The 15,759-nt window shown below is 45.2% G+C and overlaps 1 protein-coding gene across 2 annotated transcripts; it reads left to right on the plus strand.

Moving 5' to 3' along the window:
* Positions 1-918: 918 nt before the first annotated feature.
* Positions 919-15,653, plus strand: atp7b (ATPase copper transporting beta). Of its 2 annotated transcripts, XM_084152858.1 has the most exons (21): positions 919-1,240; positions 2,286-3,132; positions 3,640-3,891; positions 4,092-4,255; positions 4,426-4,587; positions 6,172-6,248; positions 6,379-6,562; positions 6,805-7,038; positions 8,543-8,634; positions 8,907-9,034; positions 9,406-9,560; positions 9,724-9,858; positions 10,004-10,198; positions 10,422-10,604; positions 11,593-11,788; positions 12,006-12,152; positions 13,262-13,404; positions 13,654-13,857; positions 14,006-14,123; positions 14,382-14,484; positions 15,092-15,653. In XM_084152858.1, exons 1-21 carry the CDS (start codon positions 1,067-1,069, stop codon positions 15,372-15,374), a joined length of 4,176 nt encoding a protein of 1,391 aa, XP_084008984.1. In that variant the 5' UTR covers positions 919-1,066; the 3' UTR covers positions 15,375-15,653. The 2 variants fall into 2 exon arrangements, with proteins under 2 accessions (XP_084008984.1, XP_084008985.1); XM_084152859.1 differs by lacking the exons at positions 13,262-13,404; positions 13,654-13,857; positions 14,006-14,123; positions 14,382-14,484; positions 15,092-15,653 and adding an exon at positions 12,833-12,857 and having other exon boundaries at positions 982-1,240; positions 12,006-12,189.
* Positions 15,654-15,759: the final 106 nt, after the last annotated feature.

Here is a 15,759-nt window from a genome sequence, read left to right on the forward strand (position 1 = left end):
AAAGCCCTGACCTCAATCCTATAGAACATTTGTGGGAAGAATTGAAAAAGCGTGTGCGAGCAAAGAGGCCTACAAACCTGATTCAGTTACACCAGCTCTGTCAGGAGGAATGGGCCAAAATTCACCCAACTTATTGTGGGAAGCTTGTGGAAGGCTACCCGAAACGTTTGAGCCAAGTTAAACAATTTAAAGGCAATGCTACCAAATACTAATTGAGTGCATGTAAACTTCTGACCCACTGGGAATGTGATGAAAGAAATTAAAGCTGAAATAAATAATTCTCTCTACTATTATTCTGACATTTCACATTCTTAAAATAAAGTGGTGATCCTAACTGACCTAAGACAGGGCATTTTTACTAGGATTAAATATCAGGAATTGTGAAAAACTGAGTTTAAATGTATTTGGCTAAGGTGTATGTAAACTTCCGACTTCAACTGTATTTGCATATTTGTAGCTAATACAAGACACAGCACCGAGTTTGCTACATTGTTGCACTCGTTTCCAGTATAAAGTGCAACGGGAGGGGCTTTGCGCGCGTCCTCTTCTAGCCAGGTTAATGATCTACGAGACAGGCTGCACCTGCACTACAATACAGTAACACAAACACCAAACTAAGCGCCCAGTGCAAAATTGTCATGGGTTTCCGTATTACTGTGGGTGTTCCACAGCTGTGTCATGAATTGTTACGATCATTCAAGTGCCCACTGCTTTTTTTCTTTGTATTAGTACGTGTTATTACTTTTCTATTATTTATATATTTTCTTTCTCTCTGCATTGTTGGGAAGGGCCCGAAGTAATAATGTCACTGTTATTCTACACCTGTTGTATACGAAGCATGTGACTAATAAAATTCGATTAGTCCAAAAGCTGGGCGCAAAATAATGTCATTGTCAGAGGCAGAGGTAGCGGCAAGCAGTGCGACTGGACTTCAATCATGCGCACAGCTCTGCACTCTGCGCTCTCTGACATTGTAGTGGCGTGTTGCCTAATAGAAACGTGAACCACGAACTTTTGCCCTCTCTTGTGTGATGAGAAACAAAAAAAGAACCACAAAGAAGTGACCATGTTTTCGCAAAATCCGATAAGTAGCCTTGCTAAATATGTTTCGAAGCCGTCGGCCGTGGGACTTGTTGAGGTTTGTATGGTTGAATGTCAGTCTTCTTGCGCTGTTAGGACCGTTGTCCCAGACGGAGAAACCGTAGACCATGGGAGCGTAGCAAATCAGGCTGATCTGAAGGTAAGAAGAAACCGGTCAGTTAGTGTTTAACTGTTTAAATGTATATTCCAATTTTAGATATACATGTATGGTGTTATACTGCACACAAAAATTATGAATTGATTTATAAATTATGAATTGATGTATTTGAAATCTGTGAAAATATTGTTTTGAGTCACGACAGTCAGACCATGTTGTGTGTCCATGTCACATCTATCCCTTGACCCTTTGGTTGGAGGTTATTACTGTACTGTACATAGAACGCTCTCTCTCAGTTTACATTCCCATCAACAAACATGGAGTATCTCAGTATTTGTTTAACAGACAGTGTGAGCTGGGGCTTTCCTCATAGGACATACAGTAAAATAATTTTACAAAATGTATTGCCCATATGTGATACAAGGCCACGAGTTCATATTCATCAGATGAGGTGGTGTTATTTGTTATTGTATGGTAGCCTGTAGTTTTACCATGTTAGAAAATGGCATTGGCGGTGTTCACAATGTCTGCCAATGCACCGAATGCTCCCTGGCCTCTCCTCTCCTCCACTTAGCCCGGCACTTGAGTGTCAGATCCAGATGAGCGTTGACTCTAAGCAGAGTCACATTGTTACCGTGTGAGCAGGGTTACTTATGGTCATGTGGTCCTGGACCTGTTAGTAATGCATTGGGCTTTCAACCCCTCTGTTTTACACCAGCAGTCTCTGATCTGTGCGCTCCATCCATTTTAACCCTAACCCTAGCCCTCATATTAAAGCCACACTCCTCCACCTCCACTCCAGAGTAGGTCACTAACAATGTTGACAATGGAGAAATCATTGTGAAGCACCCATGACCTAACTTGCCCTCTGCTTCAAGCCTTTTTAAGGGGCGGCCACAAATCCAAGTCAAGATTTCCTTCAGCTGATTGCAATAAATTTTTTATGGCATCCAGTATTTAAAGGGCTATAAAAAACGTTGCTGCTTTGACTTCTGAAAACACTGAGCCTACATATAACTGACATGATCAAGTATGTGCATCTCTAACTTTTCTCTCTCTCCTGCTCTCATCCTCTACCTCTCTTAAGGAGAAGGTGTGTCCCTGTGAGGCCTGGTGTCTCCAGAAGACGGCATATGAGAACCTGGCCTACGAGCCTGGGAGTCAGACTGAGCTCTACCCCCAACCCCGGGCCCTCTCCCGGGCTGTTTTCCATCTCTCTGGCCTCACCCCCAAGTCCTCCATCCAGGCCATCGAGAGCCCCATCGCTAGCCTGAAGGGAGTGGTGTCTGTCGACTTCTCCGCGGCCAGTGGCCTGGCTCAGGTGGACTATTACGCATCATCTATCTCTACCAGGGAGTTATCTCTGGAGATCCAGGCCATGGGCTACGGCATTGTGGACGTGGCTGGGGAAGAGGTGACTAAGATCGGGGAGACAGAGGCCACAGAGTCTCTGACGAGGATAAGGGTGGAGGGTATGACATGCCAGTCCTGTGTGCACTCCATCGAGGGACGGATAGGGACCCTGCCAGGGGTTCTGCACATCAAGGTGTCTCTGAGCGAGCAAGAGGCAGTAGTACGATTTCAGCCCCACACAGTGACATCTGAGGAGCTAAAGGAACAGATTGAGAATATGGGATTTGGCGCAACTCTTACAAACAAAGACACAAGTATCGATTGTGGGCAAGGGGAGACACCTGCGTCATCCTCCATCTTGGATTCACTGACTCAGACGTCAGTCATTGGGATTGTAGGGATGACCTGTAATTCATGTGTCCGGTCCATAGAGGGGAAGATCTCTGAGATGACTGGGGTGTGTTCTATAGTGGTGTCGTTAAATGAGGAAAAGGGAACCGTCACCTTTGACCCCAATCTGACTCAGCCAGAGGAACTAAGGGCAGCCATTGAAGGCATGGGATTTGATGCTTCACTCATAGGTATGCTTAATTATTTATTTCACCTTAGAAATGTAACAACAATCACAAACTGCACTTTCATAATCACACATTTCTTTCACGTAATATGGTGAGGGGGGCAGCACAACTGAGTACGTACATTGTTGTACAGAATGCAGAGAAATGGATTACTTCAACATTTCAAACCCACCAAATTGGCAGTCTGGCAGTGGGGGGTATACAGTAATACTGCTCTCAATGGACAATGCGGTTCAAAGCATTCCATTTCCATCCAGCCTTGCTATTGGTGGAGAGCAGGCAGCGCTTGGGCACGTCTCCTTGGAAACGAGACAAGTGTGCTTTCTAATGTGGCATCAAGTGTTCTTGAATTACCCAGACTTGGGGCCAGTAAAACAAGCTTATAAACGGATTATGAAACGGTTTGGTTCTTTTATTTCCCCCCCTACACTGAAAGCCCTCTCTCTCCAGCCATGCATAATCCATCCGACCAATGGTCTTGTTAATATGTTGTGTTCTTTTCTTCTAAAGAATCTGCTTCTGCAGAAACTCTACCAACTCCTCCACTTCAAAGACCAAAGACCCCCCTTTCCCCCTACTCCCCCAAAATGGCTCACAGTAGCTCTGACCTTACCAAGACTTCCATTAACGGTAGCTCTGGCTCTACCAAGATGGCCGCTGCCGGTGAGGAGGGGAAGGTTCAGAAGTGCTTCATCCGTGTGACAGGCATGACCTGTGCCTCCTGTGTGGCCAACATTGAGAGGAACTTACTCAAACACAGAGGTGGGTGATGTTATCCTTTAGGTCACTGTCATTACCCATAGAGTCACTAAGCAGAACGCTTGACCTGGCAGTACAGTTTCCATCATGAGGATAAAAAATGATTTTGTGGTGATGCCACTGTCGCTAGCTAGGGGTTAACTGCACAACATTGTGTGTGTGTGTGTGTGTGGTATGTGTGTGTGTGTGTGTGTGTGTTCCAGGTGTCATCTCAGTGCTGGTTGCCCTCATGGCTGGTAAGGCGGAGGTGAAGTATGACCCTGGTTTTGTTGATGCCAAGCGGATAACACAGCTCATAGAGTGCCTAGGCTTCGGTGCCACGCTGATAGAGGACAACGCTGTTATGGACGGGAAACTGGACCTCTCTGTGAGTCCTCTTGTTGGCTGAGACAACATGGAGAAAGAAGAAATACATTTCTATGCTTGGTTAAATACATGTTCTATGCTTTGATGTGTAGTCCAGTCCTACATCGGCCCAAAGTATTGTCTGGTACAGCTGCATTAAGTTTCAATTTGTTTGGCTCATCTCATGTGTAGGTAACTGGGATGACGTGTGCGTCGTGTGTCCATAACATTGAGTCCAAACTCACCAGGACCAAAGGGATTCTAGAAGCCTCAGTTGCACTGGCAACCAACAAAGCCCAGATCAAGTTTGACCCAGAAGTGCTTGGAGCTCGTGACATCATCAGAATGATTGAGGTACAGTGCCTTGCAAATGTATTCATCCCCCTTGGTATTTTTCCTATTTTGTTGCATTACAACCTGTAATTTAAATGGATTTTTATTTGGATTTCATGTAATGGACATACACAGTTGGACAATAGTCCAAATTGGTGAAGTGAAATTAAAAAAATAACTTGTTTCAAAAAAGTATAAAAAATAAATAACGGAAAGGTGGTGCGTGCATATGTATTCACCCCCTTTGCTATGAAGCCCCTAAATAAGATCTGGTGCAACCAATTACCTTCAGAAGTCACATATTTAGTTAAATAAAGTCCACCTGTGTGCAATCTAAGTGTCACATGATCTGTCACATGATCTCAGTATATATACACCTGTTCTGAAAGGCCCCAGAGTCTGCAACACCACTAAGCAACGGGCACCACCAAGCAAGCGGCACCATGAAGACCAAGGAGCTCTCCAAACAGGTCAGGGACAAAGTTGTGGAGAAGTACAGATCAGGGTTGGGTTATAAAAAAAATATCCGAAACTTTTAACATCCCACGGAGCACCATTCAATCCATTATTAAAAAATGGAAAGAATATGGCACCACAACAAACCTGCCAAGAGAGGGCCGCCCACCAAAACTCACGGACCAGGCAAGGAGGGCATCAGAGAGGCAACAAAGAGACCAAAGATAACCCTGAAGGAGCTGCAAAGCTCATCAGCGGAGATTGGAGTATCTGTCCATAGGACCACTTTAAGCCGTACACTCCACAGAGCTGGGCTTTACGGAAGAGTGGCCAGAAAAAAGCCATTGCTTAAAGAAGAAAATAAGCAAACACGTTTGGTGTTCGCCAAAAGCCATGTGGGAGACTCCCCGAACATATGGAAGAAGGTACTCTGGTCAGATGAGACTAAAATTAAGCTTTTTGGCCGTCAAGAAAAACGCTATGTCTGGCGCAAACCCAACACTTCTCATCACCCCAAGAACACCATCCCCACAGTGAAGCATGGTGGTGGCAGCATCATGCTGTGGGGATGTTTTTCATCGGCAGGGACTGGGAAACTGGTCAGAATTGAAGGAATGATGGATGGCGCTAAATATAGGGACATTTTGACTTGAAGAATGGGCAAAAATCCCAGTGACTAGATGTGCCAAGCTTATAGAGACATACCCCAAGAGACTTGCAGCTGTAAAAGGTGGCTCTACAAAGTATTGACTTTGGGGGGGTGAATAGTTATGCACGCTCAAGTTTTCTGTTTTTTTGTCTTATTTCTTGTTTGTTTCACAAAGAATATATATTTTGCATCTTCAACGTGGTAGGCATGTTGTGTAAATCAAATGATACAAACACCCAAAAAATCCATTTTAATTCCAGGTTGTAAGGCAACAAAATAGGAAAAATGTCAAGGGGGGTGAATACTTTCGCAAGCCACTGTAGCTACCTATAACTTGACTTTGCTGTCATGTCTCTTTAAATGTAGTTGTTGAATTTGTTTTTTCCATCACCAACCCCTTGTTGTTGTCCAATAATTGTTTCCAACACCTATGCATTCACATTGTGCAATTACAGTGTTGGTACATATTCTTACAACTGTTATACCTCTGTCTGTGCCAGGGGCTAGGCTTTGGGGCGTCTCTAATGAAAGCTGAAGGCTTTGGGAACAACCTGGATCATGGGGAGGAGATTCAACAGCAAGTATTTGTTTTGGTAGTCTTTAGATTCTGACTTGAGATACGTGTTCTTGAATCAACCTTGATTTGTTTTAACACACTCTCCTCTCTGCATGCGTCCTGTGTGTGTGTGTGTTTGTGTGTGTTCCAGGTGGAAGAACTCATTCCTGTTCAGTCTGGTGTTTGGGGTGCCAGTGATGGGTTTGATGATCTACATGATGGTGATGGACAGTCAGCACGGGGAACACGGTGGCTCTATGCCCGAGGAGCAGAACCTTCTCCCAGGCCTCTCCCTCCTCAACCTGGCCTTCTTCCTCCTCTGTACACCTGTCCAGGTACAGTAAGACCCTACCGAGCCCTACTACTGATTATCTACTGTATGTAGTAGTCCATGATATAATACCTGTAAGTCACATTTATCGCTCTCTCGCAATCTCTCTGTCTCTCCTCTGTCTCTCTTTCTCTCTCTCTCTCTCCTCTGTCTCTCTTTCTCTCTCTCTCTGTCTCTCCTCTCTCTCTCTCTCTCTCTCTCTCTCTCCTCCTCTCTCCCTCCCCCCACCTCCTACTCCTCCATCAGATCTTTGGGGGTCGTTATTTCTACATGCAGGCGTACCGCTCGTTGAGACACCGCACGGCTAACATGGACGTCCTCATCGTCTTGGCAACTTCCATCGCCTACGTCTACTCAGTTGTGGTCCTCGTCGTGGCGATGGCAGAGAGAGCCAATCAAAGCCCTGTCACCTTCTTTGACACCCCGCCCATGCTCTTCGTCTTCATTGCCCTGGGCCGGTGGCTGGAGCACATAGCAAAGGTACCTACTCTACTGTACTCTACTCTACTCTATTATACTCTATTATACTCTATTCTACACTACTCTTCTCTACTCTATTCTATTCTACTCTACTATATTCTACACTACTCTACTCTACGCTATTCTACTCTATTCTACACTACTCTATTCTATTCTACTCTACTCTACTCTATTCTACACTACTCTTCTATTCTACTCTACTCTATTCTACTCTACTCTACTCTATTGTACTCTATTCTACTCAATTCTACACTACTCTATTCTATTCTACTATACTCTATTCTACACTACTCTACTCTACTCTACTCTATTCTACTGTACTCCACTCTATTCTATTCTACTGTACTCTATTTTACTCTATTCTACTCTACTCTATTCTACTCTATTATATTCTGCTGTTCTCTACTCTATTCTACTCTACTCTATTCTATTCTTCTATTCTACTCTATTCTAATCTATTCTACAATACGCTACTATATTCTACTATATTCTACTCTATTCTACACTACTCTATTCTGCTCTACTCTATTCTACACTACTCTATTCTACTCTATTCTACTGTACTCTGCTCTATTCTACTCTATTCTATTATATTATACTCTTCTCTATTCTACACTACTCTACACTACTCTACTCTTTTCTGTTCTACTCTATTCTACACTACTCTATTCTACTCTACTCTATGCTACACTACTCTATTCTACTGTACTCTACTGTACTCTATTCTATTCTATTCTATTCTATTCTACACTACTCTACTATATTCTATTCTACTCTATTCTATTATTTTCTACTTTATTCTACTCTATTCTATTCTACTCTACTCTAGTCTACTCTATTATATTCTACTATATTCTACTCGACTCGACTCTATTCTACTCTACTATATTCTACTCTATTCTAATCTATTCTACACTATTCCATTCTACTTTATTCCATTCTACTCTACTCTGCTCTATTATATTCTACTCTATTCCATTCTATTATATTCTACTCAATTGTATTCTACTCACTCTACTCTATAGTATTCTACTCTATTCCATTCTACTCTACTCTATTATTTTCGACTCCATTCTACTCTATTCCATTCTATTCTACTCTACTCTACTGTACTCTAGTCCATTCTACTCTACTCTACTCTATTCTACTGTACTCTATTCCATTCTACTCTACTCTACTCCATTCCATTCTATTATATTCTACTCTACTCTACTTTACTCCATTCCATTCTATTCTATTCTATTCTACTCAATTCTAATGGCAGTGTTTCCCCTACCATTAGTTATGCGGGTTGCATTCCACTTTCCTTTACCTGGACCACAGCTAAAGGAGTTTTGGTTGGTAGTACTCCTGTTCCTCTCAGCTTTATGGATGGTTGATCACCAGGGGGTTATTGTAGGTCATAAGCTGAAGGCTTATCCTGAGGCGGCTGGTAATTCCCAGGTTTAATCAACAGCCTCTCACCTCATTGTCTCTGTCTGTGTTTCCTGTTCCTGTTCTGCAGAGCAAGACATCTGAGGCACTGGCCAAGCTGATGTCACTGCAGGCTACTGATGCCACTGTGGTCACGTTAGGTCCTGACCACTCCATCCTCAGGTGAACACAAACCCAGACCCATTTTCCCACAGTGAACACTTGTGAAAAATACATGTATTTTATATGATGTTTATTATTATTATATTGGCCTCATTTAATCAAACCTGCCTTAGCCATGATTTCTCTACAATCTGTTTATAGCTGTGTCCATAAACTATTCTGAGAATATTTCACCGCAATAAATCTGTACTGTGTCTGTGCTGTGTGTGTGTGTGCATACGTGCGCGCGCGCGTGTGTGTGTGTGTGCTTGTGTCTGTACTGTGTGTGTCAGTGAGGAGCAGGTGTCGGTGGAGCTGGTCCAGAGAGGGGACATAGTGAAGGTGGTGCCTGGGGGAAAGTTCCCCGTGGACGGGAAGGTGATCGAGGGAAGCTCCATGGCAGATGAGTCCCTCATCACAGGTAAGAGCCGTTTTGTTGGGGAACCAATGGGCCAAAGCGGTTTACTGTCATTATGGTCCTTTTGTGGTCTATTGGTGGTTGACTGTGGTCATCAGTGTTGTAGTGAAGGTAAAGGCATGTAAACGCCGGTTACGCACCTTCTTTTATTTAGCGCTAGCAAAATACCACTAAATGACCCATCTATCATGGAAAAATTCATTGAAAAATATAGGTAGCATTACTTTATTCCCTGCTAACGGTGATCAGCGTTTACCTACTTATTTTCTTAACACTACATCACTGGTAGTCATTGTGGTAATTTAGTGGTCTATATCGGTGGTTGTTGGGAATCATTGTGGTTCTTTGGTGGTCAATGTTCTCTCTGTGGTCAGGTGAGCCCATGCCTGTGAGTAAGAAGCCTGGCAGTTCAGTGATAGCTGGCTCCATCAACGCCCACGGATCTCTACTGGTGCAGGCCACCCACGTAGGAGCAGACACTACCCTCTGTCAGATAGTCAAACTAGTGGAGGAGGCACAGACATCCAAGGTAAACAAACCACTTTATGTCCAAGGTCAAGACTACATGTCTTTGATTGTAGGATACAGCTACCTGTGTAAATATAAGACAAGAACACAAGCTGTAGGTTGCAATATAATCAGTTATTGATGATATTTTCAAAGTATCTGAAACATCTATTTTGTTGGACTAGGCCCCCATCCAGCAGTTTGCAGACAGACTGAGTGGCTACTTTGTCCCATTCATAGTCATTGTCTCAGTGCTAACACTGCTGGTCTGGCTGGTGATCGGCTTTGTCAACTTCCACGTTGTGAAGGAGTACTTTCCTGTGAGTAACCACAAGAGCTTATCAAACTCTTATCAAAGCCTTATGGCCTTATGTACTTTCTGAATGAATGAAGAGATCAGTCCTGAATGATAGTCTTAGTGTGTGTGTGTGTGTCTGTGTGTGTTTGTGTGTTTCCACCTCACAGGGTTACGATGAGAACATCCCCAAGACAGACGTTATTGTCCGCTTCGCCTTCCAGGCCTCCATCACAGTCCTGTCCATCGCCTGCCCCTGCTCTCTGGGCCTGGCGACCCCGACAGCTGTAATGGTGGGCACGGGGGTCGGAGCCCAGAACGGCATCCTCATCAAGGGAGGGGAACCGCTGGAGATGGCCCACAAGGCAATCCACCTCTATTTACTTCCTCCCAACCGAAACATGCTTCCTGTAAACTTCCAGTGTTTTCCAAACTGTAGTGTGGGCCGGGTACAGGGTAGAGTCGGTTATGGTGACTTAGTGTGAAGCTGTACATGTATGATAGGCATTTTCCACTGCTAAAGCTACCACCAGTAACACAGAAAGGAAATGACAGTGTTTTCCGCTTCCTCCTTTCCTCCCCGTTCAGATCGGTGCGGTGATGTTTGATAAGACGGGCACCATCACTAACGGTGTCCCGCGGGTGACGAGGGTGTTGGTGCTGTGGGAGAGGGCACGGCTGCCCCTGCGTAAGGTCCTGGCACTGGTTGGCACAGCGGAGGCCAGCAGCGAACACCCACTGGGGATTGCTGTGGCCAAGCACTGCAAAGAGGTGAGGGTATTTCATTTATATTGAAAAAAATATAAACACAACATGTAAAGTGTTGGTTCTATGTTTCATGAGCTGAAATAAAAGATCCCAGAAATGTTTCCATACGCACAAAAAGCGTATTTCTCTCAAATTTTGTGCACAAATATGTTTACATCCCTGTTAGTGAGCATTTCTCCTTTGCCAAGATAATCCATCCTCCTGACAGGTGTTGCATATCAAGAAGCTGATTAAACAGCATGATCATTACACAGGTGCACTTTGTGCTAGGGACAATAAAAGGCCACTCTAAAATGTCACATAACACAATGCCACAGATGTCTCAAGTTTTGAGGGAGCATTCAATTGGCATGCTGACTGCAGGAATGTCCACCAGAGCTGTTGCCAGAGAATTTGAATCTACCAGAAGCTGCCTCCAACGTCGTTTTAGAGAATTTGTCAATACGTCCAACCGGCCTCACAACCGCAGACCACGTGTAACCATGCCAGCCCAGGACCTCCACATCCGGCTTCTTTACCTGCGGGATCGTCTCAGACCAGCCACACGGACAGCTGATGAAACTGAGGACTATTTCTGTCTGTAATAACGCCCTTTTTTGGGAGGAAAACTCACTCTGATTGGCTGGGCCTGGCCCATGGCTGCGCACATGCCCAGTCATGTGAAATCCATAGATTAGGGCCTAATGAATTGATTTCAATTGACTGATATCCTTATATGAACTGTAACTCAGTAAAATCGTTGCATGTTGTGTTTATATTTTTGTCCAGTGTATATCTACCAGGTATCTGTGCCTTAGCTGCTGTATAAACACAGACAAGTCATTCTCTTTACCCTGGATAGCTTCTCCAGGTCGTTGATATAAATGACAATGAATGTTCTCAGTCAACTTACCTGGTGAAGTAAGGGCTCAAAAGAATTGAATAAAGAACTAATGTGTGTATGTGTTTGTCTGTCTTTGTGTGTGTATGCGTCTGTCCGTATGTATATCAGGAGCTGGAGACAGATGTGCTGGGTTCCTGTAAGGACTTCCAGTCGGTGCCAGGCTGTGGGATCAGCTGTAAGGTGTCTAACATTGAGAAGGTACTGCTGGAGGGTGACCGGGGCTCCTGTCATACCCAGCAGGTCACACTGCAGGGGGCCACGACTGACGAGAGCAGCCTGGTCGGTGACACCGTGTCAGTGTCAGGTCAGTGTTGCTTTACAACATCACGGTTTTTACCGCTTTACTTTGTGGTTGTACTCATGATTTAGTTCCATTTGACCTCCTCTCCTGATGAGTGTGTGAGAGAGACAACAAGAGATAGAGAGAGATATGGAGACGGGGAGAGAGAGCGAGAGACTGTAGAAAGTTGCCTAGACTTGAAGTCCACTCCATTGCTAATAATGTTTTGTGTGTTGTCCAGGTGCCTCTGCTAGCCCCTCCTATTCGGTCCTGATCGGGAACAGAGAGTGGATAAGGCGGAACGGGCTTCATGTAGGAGCTGACGTGGACGACGCCATGTCCAGCCACGAGACCAAGGGGCAGACAGCCATCCTCGTAGCTATAGATGGTACAGTCTCTGTCCAATGACAGACATTTACATTTTTGTCATTTAGCAGACGCTCTTATCCAGAACGACTTACAGTTAGTGCATTCATTGTAAGATAGCTAGGTGGGACAACCACATATCACCATCATAGTAAGTATATTTTTCCTCAATAAAGTAGCTATCAGCAGTCAGTGCTAGTAAGGGGAAAAAGTCAAGTGCGAGTGTTAGTTCACAAAAGGTATAGTTTTTGTTGTTGTTTTTTTGGTCCAACAGAGGAAAAGCCTCCACATCCCACTGGGTCAGGTTATGGACACATACTGTAATAGTCCTGAACTGTGTTCCAACAGTTTATCTATGACCCTCAGGACTGTGTCATACTCTAACAGTGGTTTATCTATGACCCTCAGGACTGTGTCATACTCTAACAGTGGTTTATCTATGACCCTCAGGACTGTGTCATACTCTAACAGTGGTTTATCTATGACCCTCAGGACTGTGTCAAACTCTAACAGTGGTTTATCTATGACCCTCAGGACTGTGTCATACTCTAACAGTGGTTTATCTATGACCCTCAGGACTGTGTCATACTCTAACAGTGGTTTATCTATGACCCTCAGGACTGTGCCATACTCTAACAGTGGTTTATCTATGACCCTCAGGACTGTGTCATACTCGAACAGTGGTTTATCTATGACCCTCAGGACTGTGTCATACTCGCAACAGTGGTTTATCTATGACCCTCAGGACTGTGTCATACTCCAACAGTGGTTTATCTATGACCCTCAGGACTGTGTCATACTCCAACAGTGGTTTATCTATGACCCTCAGGACTGTGTCACACTCCAACAGTGGTTTATCTATGACCCTCAGGACTGTGTCATACTCGCAACAGTGGTTTATCTATGACCCTCAGGACTGTGTCATACTCGCAACAGTGTTTTATCTATGACCCTCAGGACTGTGTCATACTCCAACAGTGGTTTATCTATGACCCTCAGGACTGTGTCATACTCCAACAGTGGTTTATCTATGAGGTACATATACTGAACATGGGCTATGTTTCAATCCCCAGCATCAACCTCACCTTTCCGTGTTGTGGACATGTTCCATCTCCTCTTCCTGTGCGCTAGGTGTACTGTGTGCCATGCTGGCCATAGCAGACACAGTGAAGCCAGAGTCTGCCCTGGCTGTCCATACGTTACTCAGCATGGGGATAGAGGTGGTCATGATCACTGGGGACAACAGACGTACTGCTAAGGCTATAGCCACACAGGTAAGAGAAGGAGAGAGACGGCAGGCGTAGCACCTGGGGATGTGTGAAACGTGCTCCTCATTCTGAAGTGTCGCCACTTGTACCGACAAATTGTTCATTTTCTTGTGGTGCCGACTGGTAAGACGATTCGGGAGGGCGTGTGTTAGCAAGAGGGTTTGTAGCTGAGTCAGGAGGAAGCGGTACTCGCTAAGCAAGCAGCGTGGCGTTCATTACACACACGTCTGCATTGTGTCTCTGTCCCTCCTCCAGGTGGGCATCAGGAAGGTGTTTGCGGAGGTACTGCCGTCCCACAAGGTGGCCAAGGTGCAGGAGCTGCAGGAGAGGGGTCTGAGGGTGGCCATGGTGGGCGACGGGGTCAATGACTCGCCCGCCCTCGCCCGCGCCGACGTTGGCATCGCCATAGGGACGGGCACCGACGTGGCCATAGAGGCAGCTGACGTGGTGCTGATCAGGGTGAGGAGCAGAGTGGGGTTGGGGATGTTAACTACATACTAGTTACTTGTGTTGTGATCTACTTGAAAGGGAGAGATGAGGTCTACAGGCTGTATTTTCTGTCCCAAAGGAACTTTAGTTGTTTGAGTTTTTTCTCCTTTGTACGTAGAATGATCTGTTAGACGTGGTGGCCTGTATTGAGCTGTCCAAGAAGACTGTTCAGAGGATACGCATCAACTTTGTCTTCGCTCTCATCTATAACCTGGTAGGGATTCCCATCGCCGCAGGTGAGTATCAAATCAAATCAAATTGTATTGGTCGCATACACATATTCAGCAGATGTTATTGCGGGTGTAGCGAAATGCTTGTGTTCCTAGCGCCAACAGTGCAGTAGACTGTGTGTGTGTGTATTTGTATTTTGTATTTATTATGGATCCCCATTAGCTGCTGCCAAGACAGCAGCTACTCTTCCTGTAGGTGTCTGTGAGATGCCTGTGTGCATGTATCCATGTAGTAAAGCTGGGTTGTGCACTGTACTCCTCCAGGTGTGTTTCTTCCCGCTGGTCTGGTCCTACAGCCATGGATGGGTTCAGCAGCTATGGCTGCTTCCTCTGTGTCTGTGGTCGTCTCTTCCCTCCTGCTAAAACTGTGAGTGTATGCCTCTGCCCCTCTGTCTGTCCGTCCTTCCATCTATCTCCCTATCGATTTTATTTCAACCAATCAAACTTGCCCTCCATACTTTTCAACATTCCAGATGGGAACTTTTACTGGACGTCATGCGAGCATTTTCATATCACTTTTCAAGTACCTCAATCTCTTCACTGTAAACTCGGTCCATTGAGAAGCGTTTCCATAGTAACCCGAGTAAAGCAGCGGTTGCCTGTAGAGCCGCCCAGGGCAGTGTGTCCATGGTGTCTCTGTTGCAGCAGCAGCCCACTCACTGAACACTACCCAGACTGAACACAGTGCACTTTGACCTCTCCGCTGTTAACGATTTGGAACCACTCCAACGCCCTCTTTATCTATCGCAAACAATGTAAACGTCTCCATCTTTCTCTCCTTTTCGGTTCCTTACATACCACTTAGTTTTATGTGATGTTTGTCTTACTCACTCACACGTTATTTTGCGTATATAAACATGGCACTTGTCCGTTTCAGGTCAAGTCTCTGTCTCTAACACTTTTCTCCCCATCCTCTTACTCACTCTCTTTTACTAAAACTAACCTCAGTCCTCTCCTGCCTCCCCCTGCTCCAGGTATAAGAAAACGTCAATTGAGACGTTTGAGTTCCGGGCCCAGGGGAACATGAAGAGCCTGAGCCCCAGCCAGGTGAGCACCCACGTGGGTCTGGATGACCGGCGACGAACCCCTCCCTCCCTCCGCGGGGCCTGGGAGCGCCTGAGCCAGGGCAGCCGCCTCTCCGTGCCCATCTCCCTCTCCAGCCAGCCGGCCAGCCGAGGTCCATCCACCCACTCTCTCCAGGACCAGGACCGCTGCTCCCTGCTGGACCATGAGAAGGAAGTGGGCCTCATAGTGTAGCAAGGTGCCAGGGAGAGGAGGTTATGTCGAAAGGGAAACTACCTGTCCTATGGAAATCGTCTGATGGAAAGGTCCAAGGGAAACTGTCCACATTCCTTAGTCGTATCCTATTAATTATTATGAGGAAATGTTATTAGTTTTCAACTTTTGGAGGGTGATTGTCATGTGTGGTGTGCCTACCTGTTGTCTGTTATGAGTGTGTTCTAATGATACATTTGTCTCTCCTTTGTCCCTGTAGTCCTTACTGTACAATTACCAAATATATTTCAGTAAAATCCACCAATGTTTCTGCTTTCTACTTCTCTTGCCTTGCTAGCCTATCTCATCACGCTTTTACAATACATCTCCAGCAACATGTACATTTAGGCCTATAACTAGGCCATAC

Source organism: Coregonus lavaretus, assembly GCF_964263955.1.
Source record: "Coregonus lavaretus genome assembly, chromosome: 35".
NCBI classification, from domain to species: domain Eukaryota; kingdom Metazoa; phylum Chordata; class Actinopteri; order Salmoniformes; family Salmonidae; genus Coregonus; species Coregonus lavaretus.